Source organism: Phalacrocorax aristotelis, chromosome 2 (assembly GCF_949628215.1).
Source record: "Phalacrocorax aristotelis chromosome 2, bGulAri2.1, whole genome shotgun sequence".
In the NCBI taxonomy this organism is placed as follows: domain Eukaryota; kingdom Metazoa; phylum Chordata; class Aves; order Suliformes; family Phalacrocoracidae; genus Phalacrocorax; species Phalacrocorax aristotelis.
This window is the reverse complement of record NC_134277.1, coordinates 166,744,560-166,762,339: the sequence shown is the minus strand read 5'-3', so window position 1 is coordinate 166,762,339 and position 17,780 is coordinate 166,744,560. Positions and strand designations below refer to the sequence as shown.

Here is a 17,780-nt window from a genome sequence, read left to right as displayed (position 1 = left end):
CTCGTTACCTCAGAAACCACTGATAACTTGTTAGGACATCACTCATTAGTCCATGGGGGAAAAGCATCAAAGTTGCAAAAACCTGGGGAGCGAGGCAGGGAGATTGCGCCCACATTTTCATCTGTTCATACTGAATAACAGCTTCAAGAGCTATAATTAGTGCAGAAAAGCCATTATTGCTCCTTCCCTAACAAGATTTCCGCTTGAATCCAATGCCTGGAGCAAACAAAGGGGCTTTTGTTTGGCCTGGGAAGGGTTTTGGGGTCGCTGCTACTGTTTTGTTTTTAAACCAGCAAACAAGTGGCGAATTGGGAAAGCTGAGCCTTCCCGAGAGGCAAGATAGGAGAGATATTGCATGCACCCCTACTTCTGGCACAGAGGGACTAACATCCAGGATTATATTGAGACTGCACCACCCTTGTTTGCTGCCCCAACAGCATAGCAAACACCCAAGTGTGGTAGAGAGATGGCCTCCCTTGGCTTTCTCCCCATAGGAGAACCCTATGACTCTAACACAGTCCTGCACCCAGATCATCCTGGTCCTACATTTAAAATCATTGCAGCAACTTGCAGGATGGAGTCAGTGATACTCTCCTGGTCTTCGCACCTCTCTCTGTCCCCAACAGCACAGCAATCCTCCACCGAGGAGGACCGTGTGCCAGGAAAAGCAGGTGGGTGAACGCAGACCCATAGAATCATAGATTAATTTGGGTTGGAAGGGACCTTTAAACATTATCCAGTCCAACCCCCCTGCAGTGAGCAGGGAGAGCTTCCACTAGATCAGGTTGCTCAGAGCCCCATCCAACATGACCTGGAATGTTGCCAGGGATGGGGCATCGACCACCTCTTGGGGCAACCTGGGACAGTGTCTCACCACCCTCAGTGTAAAAATGTTTTTTCCTGATACCTAGTCTGAATCTCCCCTCTTTCAATTTAAAACCATCACCCCTTGTCCTATTGCTACAGGTCCTGCTAAAAAGTCTCTCTCTGTCTTTCTTGGAAGCCCCCTTTAAGTGTTAAAAAGCCACAAGAAGGTCTCCCCGCAGCCTTCTCTTCCCCAGGCTGAGCAACCCCAACTCTCCCAGCCTCTCTCCACACCAGAGGGGTTCCAGCCCTCGCACCATTTCCGTGTCCCTCCTCCGGACACGCTCCAACAGGCCCGTGTCTGTGCTGTGCTGGGGACCCCAGAGCTGGACGCAGGGCTCCGGGGGGGTCTCACCAGAGCGGAGCAGAGGGGGAGAATCCCCTCCCTTGCGCTGCTGGGGATGCAGCCCAGGAGATGGTTGGCTTTCTGGGCTGTGAGTGGACACTATCAGCTCCCATCCAGCTTTTCACCCACCAGTACCCCCACATCCTTCTCTGCAGAGCTGATCCCTCCATCCCCCAGTCTGTACTGATACCAGGGGCTGCCCCGACCCAGGGGCAGGACCTTGCACTTGGCCTTGTTGAGCCTCAGAAGGTTCTCCCAGACCCACCCCTCCAGCTCATCCCGGTCTCTCTGAACGGCATCCCATCCCTCAGGCACGTCAACTGCACTTTGGTGTCAAATGCCATCCACCCATCCACCTTGGGAAGGGAAGGAGAAGGCTCCCACGTTGCTGCAGCATCCCCAGTCTGTTCTGCCTCGGGGATTTCTGCTTTTCTCAGCCAGTGAAAACAGCGCTGCCGAGCCGCCCCAGCACATTGGTTTGCTGCTGGTGAGCGCGCTAGGATTACTGCTTGGGTGAGTCAAGCCCTAGGTGACTGGGTAAGCATTTCAAAGCGACAGAGTGTTTCAATTAACAAAAGGTCTAACCTTGGAAAGAAAAAAAATAAACTAATACCCCCAACTGGAAAAGAAATCGGTGAGTAATCTGCTTCGGGAACAGCCAGAACAGGAGGTCGGACACCTCAGCAGCCACACTTTTAATTTCTTCTGCTAAATAATCTCTTTCTTCTGCTAAATAGCTTATTTCACCTGCTGGAAAAAACTTACGCTCTAGTGGGATACTCAGGAAAGGGGGATGATGCAAGTGGAGTCGGTTATTTCTGACTTACTCCTCCTGATTTGGGACATCAGTGTCCAGAGAATTCACCATCCATCCCCATATGCCTCCTAAGTATCTGCTAGGAAAAGCTGTTGAGTTTGCTCTGCTTGCAGCCCTATGAGTTTGGGCTCCTTGCGGCTCTATAGATGAAACATGGATGTCCCCTAGATGGAAAAACTGTTTCCAGCAAATCCAGCCCATGCCCAAGTCACCTGCCAGAGGGCCAAACCCTGCGCAGAGCAGGGAGGCAGAGCAACGGGTACGAAGCGAGAGGCTGCCTTGCTCCCGGAAAAATCATAAGTGAAATAATAAAAATAATAAAATAACAAAAATAAAATCCCAACTGAGCAAGCTACTCTTCCCACACCGCAGGCAGCTGCCTGGTGTACCTGTCGTTCTGGTACACGTCCACACTGCTGTTCAGCTCCTCCAGCTCCTCCTTCAGCAGCTGCAGGTTGGAATTCACGTAGCTCAGCTCCAGAGCGACCGTCTCTTTGACCTTGTGGTTACTGGTGGCCCTGCAAGACAACACGGTGTGGATCAAACCTCCCCGTTTCACCAGCGCCTTTATTTATCATCACTTGATTGAAATGATAAATAGAGATTAATTTATTCAGCAGTGCAATACCACGTGCATCCATCTAAATCTCCCCGCAGAACCGTGCCTCTTGCTCTGCACGTGATCATAGAATGATTTGGGTTGGAAGGGACCTTTCAAGGTCATCTAGTCCAACCCTTTTGCCATGGGAAGGGACATCTTCCACTAGATCAGGTTGCTCAGAGTCCCGTCCAACCTGGCCTGGAATGCCCCATCCCTGGAAACATCAACCACCTCTCGGGGCAACCTGGGCCAGTGTCTCACCACTCTCAGCGTAAAAAATGTCTTCCTTAGATCTAGTCTAAATCTACCCTCTTTTAGTTTAAAACCATTACCCTTTGTCCTGTCACAACAGGCCTTGCTAAAAAGTCTGTCCCCGTGCTTCTTAGAAGCCCCCTTTAAGTACTGAAAGGCTACAAGGTGGTCTCCCCGCAGCCTTCTCTTCTCCAGGCTGAACAACCCCAACTCTCGCAGCCTTTTGGGACCAGGGAAGCCAGAGCATCCAGACCACTCTGCCATGGAGGCTGAGACCAGGCAAGACTCATTAGTGTTGCACCCTGCTCAGATGAACCTGCTATTTTGCCCCAGAACAACCTTCCCCTCTTGCCCATCCATGCTCCCACCTCCGGCACAGCTTCATATTTGGCTATGAGCATTCAAGGTGTCCACCCACGCCCAATAAAAATGCTTTGTGGTTGCATTTGAGGAGGAAAAACTTATTTTTGGGTGCAAACAGCTCTTCTGCAAAAGAAGAGGCTTGCTGTCCTCGTCCGTTAGTAGAGCTGGACCCTACCCTCCCTTCCCCACTCACGCACATGAGATGTAAACACCAAGCATTGATTTCAGCTGCCTGCTCCCAGCAAGACAAGCTCCCAGGCCGATTATCACCTTATCTGCTCTGAAGGAAAACAGAGAGAGAAAACCCAGAGCTGGCAGCGTGCAGTCCAGTTGTCAGCTCAAAGGGGCTGCGGCTGCTCACAGCTAAATCACGCCGGGCTCCAGGAAAAACACCACAGGCACGAGCTCTGCTCGGCCAGGGCACCACTCTCCCCCAGCTTTTGCAGAGCACGTCACCTTCAACTTGTGGTTTTCTGTGCATAACATCCTTCAGGGGCTTTGCCCTGACCTGGCTCAGGGCAGTAGAAGGAGCTACGCTGTTTTTTTCTTTTAAGATGCTGGTCTTTTGCAGCTCCTCCCCTGACTCTCCCTTGCTGGAATTTCCCAAGACCATGTATTTTTTTTTTAAATTATTTTAAACAAAAAAATGCAAAACTACAGCAGGCCCACAGATCACCACAGCTGCTTAAATTTAAATATCCTTCAGCATTTCTGCAACTCCCTACACAATATCATCACAGTAACAACCCTCTTTCCATATAAACCAATATTCAGTCACCATTTCAGTCCTCCACGCATCACACCACCTCCAGGACAGAGGTGCATCACTGCTGTTGCTAAAATTTTCTTCCAGTATGAATTAAAGAGAGTTTTCTCTTGTCCTGGCTGGCAACACCTTTTTTCTTCTTAATTTCTCTTATTACCAATAGCTGATTTGTGCCGATTTACAACCCAGCAACACCAGGGTAACACTTGCATATACACATGATATATTTCTGGCCAGGACTTTCACCTCTCCTCTGCAGCAGAAAGGACGTATCACCCCGCAAAGTCTGATTTTGCTCTGTGGGAATCTTGCACGTACATACAAGTTTTCCCAGGATTTGTCACTGGGTTAAGGTTTTGAAGCGCAACGCTGCTCCAGAGCACTTCAGTTCGGCACTTGCAGAGTGCCACATGCAGCAGTTAAGAGCACGGCACCTCTCAGAGTTAATTTAGGGGAGCATTGAATTGTTTCTTTGAGCAAACTTGCACTGAGGCACTTCGTGCTCCCTGCCTGGGAGAAGCACTGATCTCCATATAAGCACACAGAGCCTACGTGTCCCCATCGACCTCCTCGGTGAAGTTACCAGCTGTTTGCTTCGCTAACACCAAAGATTTCAGATTTATTTTTTAATTTTTTTTTTTAAGAAACCAGGTTATTGGCAACACCTTTATCTCCCCCGATTGCTTCGCTCAGCCCCAGTATTTGAACAAGAAAGGAAAAGGTTTCCGCTGCCTCTTCCCATTTATTTATCCAGCAAACAAACCCTCTTAACACCGCTGAGCAAACACCACGTGCATTTTTTGTTTCCAACACATCATTCATGGCAACGTCTCCAGGAAAGGGGACAGATATGGTGAGATCGGGTGGTTCAGGAGATCTATTTTTTTCAAAAGCAGTGAGGGTTTGTGAGTTTTGGGGTTTTTTTTTTTTTTTTTTTGAAGGTTTGAGGGTTTTTTCTGAGGCAAAGAAACCAGCAAGTTCAGCTGCAAACTCTGCTCCAAGCTGGGCAACCCACAGCTTTTTCTATTTGTATTTAGCACTAGCCTAGAGAGATGTAAAGGAAGTTTCCCCATGCAACTCAAGTCTATAATTTAAACAATAACCTTTAGATTTACAACATAATCCTCCCCTCGGCCTTTAAGTTCAGGCACGAGCTTGATTTCTACCCCCCACCCCAGATTTCCCATATTTCATGAGCTCTGAGCACTGTAGCACCCAGAAACCCACATTATTACCCAGCTGCAAAGTGGACTTGTGGGAGGGAAGAAAAGTGGCTGCTACCAAAGGACATTCAAACTGCTGATCCAGCAAAAAAAAAAGAGCCCCATCAATGCATTTCCCTGGCAGAGTAATTAAGATGTGTTTTGCATCACATTTTTGCTCACTCCCCTGCACGCAGCTCTGATTCCCGCTGTTCGCACCAAAACCGTGGCCAGGCACGTTTCTGCTGAGCCAGCACATTTCCCCTCCCCACCCCTTTTATTTTTATAATAAAGGGGAGTTTCGTGGAGCAGCACACATTGGGATTTCACGGTGGATTTTTAATTACATGAGGCACGGCAGCCTGGTTGAAGCAGCGGGGGGTATGGGGGATGTAACCTCACCTCCCCCAGGAAGCCCTGCTGTCCTCATCCACTGGTAAAATACCATTTCTTCCTATGGTCTGATGGAGCAACTATTACTCCCTTCTTCCAGGTGCAACAAGCACATGCCACAGGTGTTAAATCGTTTGAGTTCAGAAAATAAAAGTCAATCTTATTTTATTGCGGGGGGAATCACCATACTGGCAAAATATGCCAAAAGCGCTATTTTAGGACAGCCTTATGATATTTTCTTATATTAACAGACCTGCACAGGTGCTCCAATATCCTACAGGAACATGAGATACACACAGGAGCTACGAAAAAGGTCATCCTCGGTTAAAAAAAAGGTAAACTAGTGGAAAAAAAATCATGTGATGGCATCATGAACACTTTACAGGGGAAGGCAGTAACGAGCTGGCTCTACTTGTGCTGGACCAGCTGCCATCTGAAAGCCATGCAAAGGCACCAGTTTTTGCACCATCCCATAAATGCATCCTCCCAACAGGGTGAAGAGCCACCGAACCGTGCCCATCTGCAAAGACATACGTGGGTTTTCAGGTTCTGCTCTGGTGGAAGCACCGGGATGGGGATTTTCAGAACTAAAGCTGGATTTGACCCATTGCTGGGGGTATCAGGCAGCTGATACCACACTCCAAGCTCAATCCCAGTTCAACATTTATTCCCATTATTCCATCTGCTCACACCCTGCTTTGTTCCAGGCTTCCAGGGTGTTAAAACGATAATTTTTCATTAAAATACATAGCAACAGTGTTCCACCAAATGGAAGGATGAATGCTGCAAAGTCAAGGGAAGACTGAGCAAACCCCCACCATAGCCACGGGAGTGCCAGCACCAGTTGCCTCCTAAACATCAAGACCATATTTTTCACCCCCAGCCAAATCCCTGCACCAGAGGGATGCTCCAGGGATGAGGACTCACCTGAAGAGGTTTTCGGCTCCCGCTCGCATCCTCATCTCCTTGTTGATCTGCTGGTTAATCCGCGCTCGGCGATGCTGCAGTTTGCTGCGCTGGGTCTGGGCAAAGGGGTCGCAGCCCTGCTGAGAGAGAGGGGCAGGGTCTCACCAAAAAAAAACCACCCACCATTTTGGGATTAAAAGTGGCACTTTCAGAACCTGGCATTGCGCTTGAAATAAAAGTTTTCTTACCTAATACCACACATTGCTTACAGCAGTTTATTTTCCAAGTTATTCAGAAAAGGCTTCCCAAATACAACCATGAAGGAATAAAAGAACTAAGCATCTCCTTTCCAGGGTCTTGCCATCCAGACACAAGACAAGACCTGGGGGGCTGCAGGTGAGCTCAATATAACCTTCGAGCTTGAGAACAGATGTGACCTTCTGTCTGTAAGTGCTCCCATCTCCTGCTGGCTATAGGGGATCAAGTGCAGGCAGCAAGTCAAGAGTTCGTGGGGGTGGAGAAATGAGTTGCAAAGCAGTAAATTAAATCCATCCCTGCCTCCTTCTTTGGCTTCTGCTCAGACTTTCTGTAGACAAACATGTTTAATCTCCGACTTCAGGAAATAACAGATGGCAATATCCCTCTGCCTCACGGGGGCAAGAGGTTACGATGGCATGCCCCAGGCAGAGAGGCTGCCCCGAGGAAGGTCTCTGAATCCGAGGACATAAAAGCTCTGCCCAAGCAGAGATTATTTCTATTGTGCAAGGAGCAGTTCAGATGGATGAGATGAGCCCCTAGAAGGGCCCTGGATAAAAAAAACCAAGACCACCCTATTTAGGGGAGCACAAGGCTGGGCAGTTTAAGGGGATGGAGACCTCCAAGCCTGCTTTTCATACACCAACACAAAGCATGGGCAGATCCACTGTAGTACTAAAAGAAACTACTCAAAGCCTCTATTTCACCCTCTTGCTTCCCTCAGAAAACCTACATTTGCTGTGCACATCAATCTGACCCTTCTCCCTGCTGCTCTACCTCCATCACTGCTAGTGGACACCTTGCCTCCACATCAAGAGGAGGCTTTGCCACCCAAGACACCCTACAGAGCTCCAACAGTGCCCGCTCTCAGCCTTTCCAAAACACTTTCTCCGCTGATTTCTTCCATGCGGAGACCTTCCATGCAGAGACCAGGTGGGCTTCACCTGGTCTCACATCATCCTCCAGAATGAGTTGCAAAAGTCTCCAATCCAACAAGTCAGGGTTACCTCTCCAGAAGACACTATAGGTCTCAGTGTTACCCTGGGAAAACTTACTTCTAGCATATGATTTGATTTTTCTGGGGAAGTAGGAAAGGAAAAAAGGAATTGAAAGAAAAAGCATGAGACCGACTCTGACTAGTAAGTAGGGATTGGGAAATTTTGCATTTTCAAGGACTTCAGCTTTCTGAGAATTAATTTCTCATATTTGAAGTCCACTAAGTGGTGGCCCCTTTGAAGAGGGTCTGGGATTAATGTCGGCATTTTCATTTAAGTGAAAGATTTGAGCTCCTAATTGGTACATTTGAGACCGTGGAATCAGAGTCACTCCATCTGGTCCATAAATCTGCAGGCTTAGTGCTTTACAGTAATCCATGAATTTGTTTAAACTACTGAAGGAATAAGTTGGAAGCAGGAGGTCCCGATTATTCTGGAAAAGCAATTAAGTGGGAAGTTACAGAAAACAACCTAACAGCTGCACAATCTTCAGGTGTGAGCAAATACAGGAAAGGCTGATCCAGAAGCACCACTTCTGGATTTACCCTGGGGAAACCCACCCATCCTGCACACACCATTAGCTCCCCAGGAGAAATAAAATCCAGAAATTGGAAGTAAAAGGGAAAAGATGAGCAATTCCACACCATGGAGACCAATAATGGACCATGCCAGGTTTTCTCCAGCAAGAAGGAGCTGGGTCATCGCTGAACACGGCCCTTGGAAAAAAGAAAACCCAACCCAACCATATAACCATGTAAGCACTACTCAAATCTGTCTTGTAAGACCCCAGAGGCTCCCAAAGTAAAGGAGATGGCACCAAACTCTTGTCTAGAATGTAGCTGCTCATGCAGATGTAGTCCAAGATATCACCACAAGTATTTCTTTCATTAATTAAAGGCTGATTATGAACATTGTGCCTTCAATGATGTTTCTTCATACAGTTGAAGACATTAAGCTATATATGGAAGTTAAAGCTTAAGGTGGGGAAAGGGAGCTGTAAAGAAAAGATGGTGCTTATTAAAATTCCAACAGCCCCTCAGGTTTACAGATGAGAGCTGTGTGCGCTTGTCAGCGCACAGAGACACACAAGCCAACTGCATATGCAAATATATCCAAACACACACGAGTGAGCAGGATCCAGGCCCTCTCTCTCTGCCTCCAGAGCCATAAAAATCCATCCAAAACTCAACAGCCCCAGTGGCAACTCTTAGAGGTGGAAAGCACTTCTCTGCCTCCAGCTCTTCCTACAGAGGCTTTCATCACCTTTGAGACATCTCCACCTCTTGCTAAGGTTTGCTTGAAAGCAGTCAGGGGACTTCAAGATCTTGTTTCTTTTTTTCAAGGGGGAAGAAGAGCAAAGACTATTTGAATACATGAGCATGAGGCCAGAGGAACTGCAAGTGAGAGATGATGGAAGAGGCCAAAGTGGAAGGACTATCCAAAAACCAGAGAAGGTCCATGAACACCCCCTTGTCTAGAAGTGAGGCAAGGAGAAACTAAGTAAGGAAGAAGTGAGATGCAGAGCAGCATGAGAAGACACTAGGATTGCTCTACTAGACATTAAAAAAATAGCATTAAAAACTCTTCACTGCAAAAGCAATTAAAGGGTTTAGCTAAGTGACTTGGCAGCTCCCCACTTCTCCCATGCTCAGCTTGAGACAACACCAAGGAGAAAAATTTGAGTGGCTACAGCATCAAACCTGATGACCAAGACCCCTCTCAAGCACACAAACAGAGCAGCACTGACAGTAATTAATCACTTTGGCTTCCCACAAGGGCACAAAGGAGCTGCCCTCCAGGAACGCTTGCAAACCCTGATGCAGCTCACAACGAAACACAGTTCAACAACATCCAGGACAGCATTTGAATTTGCTTCAACATGGAGAGGGAAGTGCTGGGCTCTTCTCCCTGGGATCCAGCAATACAACTCGTGGGAACAGTTCAAAGCTGCGCCAGGGGAGGTTTAGACCAGACTTTAGGAACCATTTCTTTCCCAAGAGGGTGGCCAAACACTGGAACAGGCTTACTAGAGAGGTGGCCAATGCCCCAGGCCTGTCAGTGTTTAAGAGGCATTTCGATAATGCCCTTAATAATATGATTTAACTTTTGGTCAGCCCTGAATGGGTTAGGCAGTTGGACTAGTGATCATTGTAGGTCCCTTCCAACTGAAATAGTCTATTCTGTTCTCCCTCCAAGAGACACTAAACCATGTATAGAGCTGTGAGGTTTTTCTCCCCCCATCTGAACACTGGCTGTCTTTTCAATCTGATTTAATGAGATAGCTATCAACTCCCATCCAGGCTCCTAAGCCGACAGCAAAAGGGTACCAGAAAGTCAGGTATTGGAACGCCTGATGTAATACTAAAGCCTTGTGAGGATGTCGAGTCAGGATCTTGAGACTTGCTGCCCTTAGGGCCTTCAAGTGATCTCCCTGCGCTCTGCTTTCCTCCTCACCCTTTATGAGGTTGGGCAACTGCAGTAACCCATGGGACTAGAGCATACCACACCTCAAGAGGATCTGCTGGCAGTCCCAAAGCATCATCCCTGGCTGGCACAGACCAACACACTCATTATGCCAAGGCCACAGTGGGGAACAACCAAGCCTAGTCTGCAGCTGCTCCTGGAGCATTGCAGAAATGACATTATTTCACAAATATTGGAGCAAGAAGGAAATTCAGCTTCAGAATAGGATGCTTAGTCCAGATTAACTTACATATGAAGGGAAACACCATCACAAGCAAAAAGGCCATATTTAAATCAAAAGTTAGGTAGGGGAGGTAGAGAGTCAAGAAGAGAACATGCCCATCCTCCAACAGCTTACATCCAAAGGAACCCAACACTTTGCTTGTGCCCGTACTCTCCAAGTTGCAATCAAAAGCTAAGAACTAGAGCACAGAGCTTCTAAAGTAAGTGGTGATGGATTTAAGCATACCTTACATAAGGGGGGCATAGGGAAAAAACCCACCCAAACCCGCTCTTTGGTTATAAAAGGGATTTTCCTTGCTTAATTCTTCTTTGTACAAGCTCTTGAGGTCAACCCTTTAAGGTCAGGTGAAAGATATGTTACTTCAACCAGCCTCTCAGGCTTTAGGGTGCACCTAGGGACATCAACAGAACAGTAGAGTTGGGTGCTTAAGAAGTAGCCAGGTTGAATGCGAGATTTCTTAGCCTTCCTAGTTTAAAGCTTTTACAAAGGAGAAGCAAGCACATAACTCTTCCAGTGGGAGGCCATAAATTGTGTAGCAGCCAGGGAACAGCACAGCTTGTATGTACGCAGAGGACAGCGTATGTTAAGAAAGCCATGAAAATGAATAAGGTATGGGTCATTAAGTTATACGAGTTGTGTCCAGCTCTGAAGTTTATTGCCTCTGACAAAGCGGGATTAGAGCCAGTATTATTGTAGCAAGGCCATTTTATGCTCAGAAGACATCTGCCAAATAATGTTGCATTCAACCCTCGGCATGGAAAGATGACAGCGTTGCGGAAAGTGCTCAGCCACTGCCTCCACGTAAGGAAAAGGGAAGAGGCCAGAAGACCCCTCCCAGAGGAGGCCAAGACAAACAGATCCCCTTTGAGGGATGTCAAGGCTTCTGCCAACTCAAACCCTATCTTTGCAGGGAACATAATACAATGATGTAACAGCGGTGTTAACTCCCAACACCTCTTCCAGCTCAAGAGCACCCATCTGGGCTGTTCAATAGGGCAATTACACGGTAAGGTTTCCTTCTATAAGCAAGCCCTTAGGGTATGTTTGTTTAGAGGTGATCACCAAGTGTACTTTGCACTTCACAACTCCAGTAAAGGCAAGCAGGTGAAGCCTGGATTTGTCTTGGGTGACAAGACACACCTAGAGTGTTATTTGTGACCCCGGTGCCAAAACAAGGCCGCTGCCTCCCAGCTTTCCCAACACTAACAACAGAAAAAACTAATCACCTGTAGGAAGAGGTGGATGCCAGCAAGTCCAAAGGGCAAAGCCACACACAAAGGGACTAACTTCTGCTCTTTCGTTTCTGCTAGAGGAGGAACTCAGTTACTGGAAGGAGCTGAGCAAAAGGAAAACTTACACACGTGAAGCAATCAAAGGACAACTGTGAGCTGTTACCATGACACTTGTGAGAAGGGAAAACACAATCCTAGGACATGCTGTTAAAGTTATAGGCAAGAGAGAAAGAGACCTCTGTCCAGAGGAACAGGCACAGATCATGAGCATGCTGGTAAAAGCCAGGCATGAACCTCTTCAGAGAGACAAGGAAGAGGTCTGTAGCTGGGAGTTAAGTTGCAGCCCCAACAGGTATCACAGCAAAAGCTCCCAACTACCTGAAGAGCTTGGCCAGATCACAGGAGGTGCTCCACAGCCTACCTGCTGAAACATGGACCAAGCCATGCCACCTCCAAGACCAGCTTTAGCCACGGAACAGTCACCACCAGGATTATTGCCAATTAAAGCATCTGGAGAGTGCCCACAGAATAGCAGGAGAAACCAAAGAAGTTTAATTTGCACATAGACTGGAGACATCCATAATACAGCAGTGGTGAGATGAGTCGTCACCTGGTGCTGACTTAAGCTATAGAGCCAGCCCCACTGCTGAGCGGGCAACCTCCACATCCCCAAGGACATGGAGGTTCAAGGAGAAAGCTGCAAGGGGAGCAAGGCACCAGCCAGCCTTGTATCACTGCCTTTTGGTTATACAAACATATGGAGACCCTTGGTGCCAGACAATGCAATACATAAGGGAGGAGCTGCTGCTTCAGGGAAGTCAAGCATTTCCCCGCACAGTTCTCTCCCCATTTTCAATGAGGGAATCACCTGGTTTCACAGAAATCAAATTATCTGCCCCAAAAATTTGTTGTTAGGGTCATGCACTACACATGGCCAGCAGCACATCTGCACCGCAGCCCTGGCACCCCACATCAGACAACACAGGCTTGGATCCAGTCTCACAACAAGAGTGATATGTGGTTGATATCAGACAACCAGAGCTCAGGGACATACCTGAGAACTAACAGCAGGATTAGACCCATCTGAGCTTCCACTGCTCAGACCAACTCGGGAGATGATTGATACCATGAATATGTTAAGAATAGCCCAGATGCATTTAGCCAAGGGATCACCGATGCTCATCTGCTACAACCACTGAAGCCTTCAGCATTTCCATTGTCCCAGACTGCTGCATATGTTCCTTAAAGCCTTAAGGATTATTTTGTTTTAATTTTATAATTTGTCCCTCTCAGGGACTAGACAACTTATTGCCTTTTTTTAAAATGGAGGGAGTCAAAAGGCATCAAGAATTTTACTGTTCAACCCTTCCCTAGGGAAGGAAGAGGACATGGCTCAACTCTTCTGTTGGATGATCCATTGCAATGTCACTCATCTGAGCTCTCCAGTGCTGCCTTGTTCCCTCCTCACACCAACCAGTTGCTGAGGTTTGTTGCTCAGGGCATAACACACCCCTCAAAGTGGCAGGAGTTCTGCTGGAGCCTGGCTCCCCATGACTCACCTCCACCTCATCTCCTCCTACCCCAGCAGCTCCCACAAAAGCCACCCCAGGTGCCCTTCTACCCACAGAGAGAACTGGCAGTCAGAATGAAATAAATAACATAAAAACCCCTTTGGAGCCAAAGGCAAAGCCAAGCAAGGCTATAAAACAAGCCTAAGATATCTCGGTTTGACACCTGATAACCATGAGGGCCATGCTCCAGATGAGCCACAGCAACCTTTGGACATCATGAGTCAGCCCACCCGCAAACTCTCCTCTCATTCAGAGCAGAAATTCTTTTAGGTAGGACCGGAATTCATGGGCAATGCCAAAAGCTGTGCCACACTGGGTTTGCTGCTAACCCTAAAGGTCCCCAGTCTTCAGATGCTCCTACAGCATTCACCGCCACAAAGTGAGCGACCAACCAACATTTCCAGCACTACCGGTCTGCGCTCACAATGTAATTAAAACCAGCGCACGAAGAAGCACAAGATGATAAAGCACAACGAAAATGGATGGCTTGTGCCCAGGAAGCCTTCAACCCCAGCAGGGATGGTGGATGAAGAGTTGAAGATCAGTGCTTGGGAGGGTCAAGCACCAACCACCAAGCGTGATTCAGGCAGAGGTGGGCAACTCCATGAGGGCTGGTCAAGTCCAAGCCGCGTTTGCTCTCCACTAACTCCCCCAGCTTGCATCAAGGCACATAACAGAATATGAGCATTTGCTCTATTGTTAAAATTAGGGCAAAATACCTGCGCAGAGACAAAGAACAGCCAAAAAAATTATGATTTCTGCATCTGTAGGAAGCGCTGACATACAAGCTACCACCGTCATTAACAGAGGGACCCTTGATCCGTGACCCAAACCCTGTGCATTGAGCACATGGTCTCCAGCTGCAACCTCAACCCTACAGGTTTTACCCAGCCATTGCTTACAACGCCTCCCACTGAAAAAAAATAGGCAGGTACTTATTTTCATCCACCTCGAGAAGCAATAATATTTCCGAACACTGAGTTTTGTCCCCAAAAAGGGGAGACAGACGATCCAGCAGCTGGAAAACTTGCTTTAGAAACGGGGTAACCAGAGCATCAAGCTCTCAGCACCTATTTTATTTCTAGAAGCACGCTGGTCTAAAAGCTATTTTGAGAGAGTCAGAGCTGTCAAATGGGATTATTATTCCTCTTTGCAGCCCACGAGTTTGAGTCAGGCCAGCACAGGACAAGTGGCCAAGTGACCCCAGTTTAGCCGCGTTAGCCTGTGGGATAGAGAGCAAAACAAAAGCTGGAGAACTGCTCCGCACACAAAAAGAGGCTTTAAAATTGTCTTTTTTTTTAAAAAAAGAAAAGATTATTGATAATTTCCTTCTGCTCCCAGCCAAGGGCATTTCAGAAGGTAATATGGGTTGTTACTACAAGACAACCAGTAGATCACAACAAATGTTTTTGCTCCCTGAACATCTATTTATATATAAAAGTCCCTATCACGAAACTAATCTCATGAAGCACTCCAGCTGGAAGCTGTTTTTCTGTGGGAGACATTACCAGCTAAAACCTCTAAAACCTTTTATTGAGAATATGGTTACATCACACAGCCTTTTAACAAATGAGCTGAGGATTAAGGTTTTAAATTTCCCAAAGAAATGCCCTCACTGTTGGCTAATGCACTCGGCAGGAAAAAGGAAACATAAAATGGGGGGGGGGGGGGGGAGATAAAAATATGGGGGATTGGGGGGTTTTTATACAGCAAAACCTATATCTACAACTTGAATTTTAGGAGCATGAAACTGCTCTGGGGAGCTGGGGGAGGCACAGGGCACCATGAGAGCTGGGGCAGGGCGCCAGCAGGAAACAGATGTATTAAATCTTCAGCTCCGGTACATGAACCCTGACAAAAAGAAAGAGAAGTCACCATCGCAACAGCGTTCAGGATCCCCTGCAAGGGAGCAAACATGCGGCGGCCCCATCCGCAGCCCCTGATGCTGTCAGGGTGACAAAAAAAACAACTGAAGAGGCTATACCGAGACTTTCTTTTAAATAAAAAAAACTTGTATCAATGATAGGAAATCTAATCAGGTGCTTTGTCTTTTAATTAAAAAAGTAATCATGTTATGACAGATGCTGCATATCCCCCGCCAGTTTCCCCCCCACAAAGCTTCACAATATTTTCCTATGTTATTCTCCTCTTTGCTACCGTCCAACGGATCCAAACAGGGTAAACCAACCGCTCATCTAAGGGAAACTGTGCATCCAGACACAGAATAAATGGAAAAAACCCTCCTGCTAATCTTGCCTTACAAGCAGCACCTGCTATTTAGACAAGGCCCTGGGTAAACTCCAACCTGGCTTAAGGTTGCAACCTCTTTAGCTGCAATCAGAGAAGCCAGGCTCAATGACTCAAGATCAGATTGATACTTGTTCAGCCCAGGTTGCAATCTCAACCCTCGCTCGGGACAAAGACACCTCTAGAGCCTGACTGAGATTTGCTTTTTTGGGTTGTTGGGGGTTTTGGTTGGTTGGTTTTTTAAGTTGTGGGGTTTTTTTTGTTTTGGGTTTAGTTGGGGTGGTTTTGTTGTTTGTTTTTCTATATTTTTTTTTTTGCCAAAGGGCTGCAGAAACACAGCTCTTTGCTGAAGAACAAGTTTTGAAAATTATATACTTGCAAGAAGAGATCAGATTACAGGGCAAAACTCACTGCAGGTTTATAAAGCTGGCTCCCAGGGGACAGATCTAACGGGAGACACACTTAAACAGCCTCAAAACCTAACATTTACCCATCTTTTCTCCCAACAAGTGGAACTCTTTAAAGCCTCCTCGACCCCAGGAGCGTGCATCGACGACCAAGGGGCAGCGGGGAAAGTCGAGCAGCGGGTCCACAGTAGCTTGAGGACAATCCCTGTTGGTTTCACCCCACTGTTACTAATTAAACAAGTGACGCCAGCGGAGCTATCGGCCCCATCTCACACGCATAGCCCAGGCCGTTGTTCCTTGCGGGCAGGTCCCAAGAGAAGACGCGTGTCAGTAAGCAAAACCCTGCCTGGTACCTCCAACAGTGAGGTGGGGGGACAGGCAGCGCTTGGCTGGACCATAATCCTATGGGCAGGAAGGAGAAAAAGCCAAAATATAGGAGAATTTGGTTAAAAGAAGTCACTGGGAAGCTTGCAGATGGAGCTAGTGGAGGAAGATGTGATAGAGAAGTGGAGTTTAAGAGATGATGAGCTATGAGATAGTCATGTAGGTCTGCTTATGGATGAGCTACTGGCCACATTTCTACCCCACATCAAGCCCTTCCCCAGCCAACCCCCTACCATGCCCTGACACCCCCCAGCGCTGTTTGATGGCCAGGATGGACCTGAACACCCACCCATGACCTGCAGCACCCATGGGAACCACCATCCCCATGGACCAGACTGGGATACCCAGCCCCACAACGCATCTGTTGGGTGCTTTGCCATCCTGCCCCCACCCATGGCACCCCACCACCGTGCCTCACCTTCCGGGTGCTGCCGCTCTTCAAGGCTTGCAGGAGGACGAGGCCACCGTCCCCCTCCCCGCTGCCGGCCAGGTTCTCCTCCTCGGGGGGCATCATCTCCAGGGGCACAGCATCCACAGGCTGAGAGGGGTGCGCCCACAGCTGGGGGCTCCTGCCTGACCCCACGGGGTGGGCTCTGGGGCTTCGTGTCCGCTCCTTGGGCTGCCCTGGTTCTCCTGGCTTAGCCCCACACCCTGCCAGCCTCCGGGGAGCTCAGAACCCAGCCCTGCCCTGGGTGGGGGCTTAAACCCCCACTAGCACCTACCCCCTGATGCTGCAAACCCCCATGTACCCAACATTGGGCTAAACGCAAGCCAAAGGCCTGCTCCTCCCCCACCCCAGCTGCAGGGGGGGACAGACACAAGCCCCACAGACCCCCTTTGCAGAGCTACCCCAGCCAGAGTGGGGGGAAACCCCCCCAAAGATCCCTTGCAAGAGCTATCCCAAGTGAAGAAGCAGCTCCCCCAAGCCCCCCTTGCAAGAGCTACCCCAGGTGAGGGGGCAGCTCCCCCCCAAGCCCCCCTTGCAAGAGCCACCCCAGGTGAGGAGGCAGCTCCCCGCCCAAGCCCCCCTTGCAAGAGCCACCCCAGGTGAGGGGGCAGCTCCCCACCCAAGCCCCCCTTGCAAGAGCCACCCCAGGTGAGGGGGCAGCTCCCCCCCCAAGCCCCCCTTGCAAGAGCCACCCCAGGTGAGGGGGCAGCTCCCCACCCAAGCCCCCCTTGCAAGAGCCACCCCAGGTGAGGGGGCAGCTCCCCGCCCAAGCCCCCCTTGCAAGAGCCACCCTAGGTGAGGGGGCAGCTCCCCCCCCAAGCCCCCCTTGCAAGAGCTGCCCCAGCGACCCCCCCACCCTAAACTGCCTCACAGAGATGCCCCAGCTGGGGCGAACCCCTCAGCCCTACAGAGCTACCCCCCGCCAGCACAAGCCCCGGCCCCCCGGAGGCGCTGCCCCCGCTCACCCCTCGGTGCCCCCGCACGGCCCCGCCGCCACCGGCCAGGAGCGATCGCGGCACCGGCC

At 48.9% G+C, this 17,780-nt stretch overlaps 1 protein-coding gene across 2 annotated transcripts in view; it reads right to left on the bottom strand.

Annotated features, from left to right (window-relative positions):
- Positions 1–16,977, bottom strand: part of RHPN1 (rhophilin Rho GTPase binding protein 1) — a 31,686-nt gene extending 14,709 nt beyond the window's left edge. The window contains exons 1-3 of one of the 2 annotated variants that reach the window (XM_075085953.1): positions 16,727–16,977; positions 6,532–6,650; positions 2,417–2,545 (exon numbers count right to left, since the gene is read on the bottom strand). In XM_075085953.1, the coding sequence (XP_074942054.1) occupies positions 2,417–2,545; positions 6,532–6,650; positions 16,727–16,822 (344 nt within the window). In that variant the 5' untranslated portion in view covers positions 16,823–16,977. The remainder of the gene's footprint in view (positions 1–2,416; positions 2,546–6,531; positions 6,651–16,726) is intronic. The other variant, XM_075085952.1, reaches the window with a different exon arrangement.
- Between the last annotated feature and the right edge of the window lie 803 nt (positions 16,978–17,780).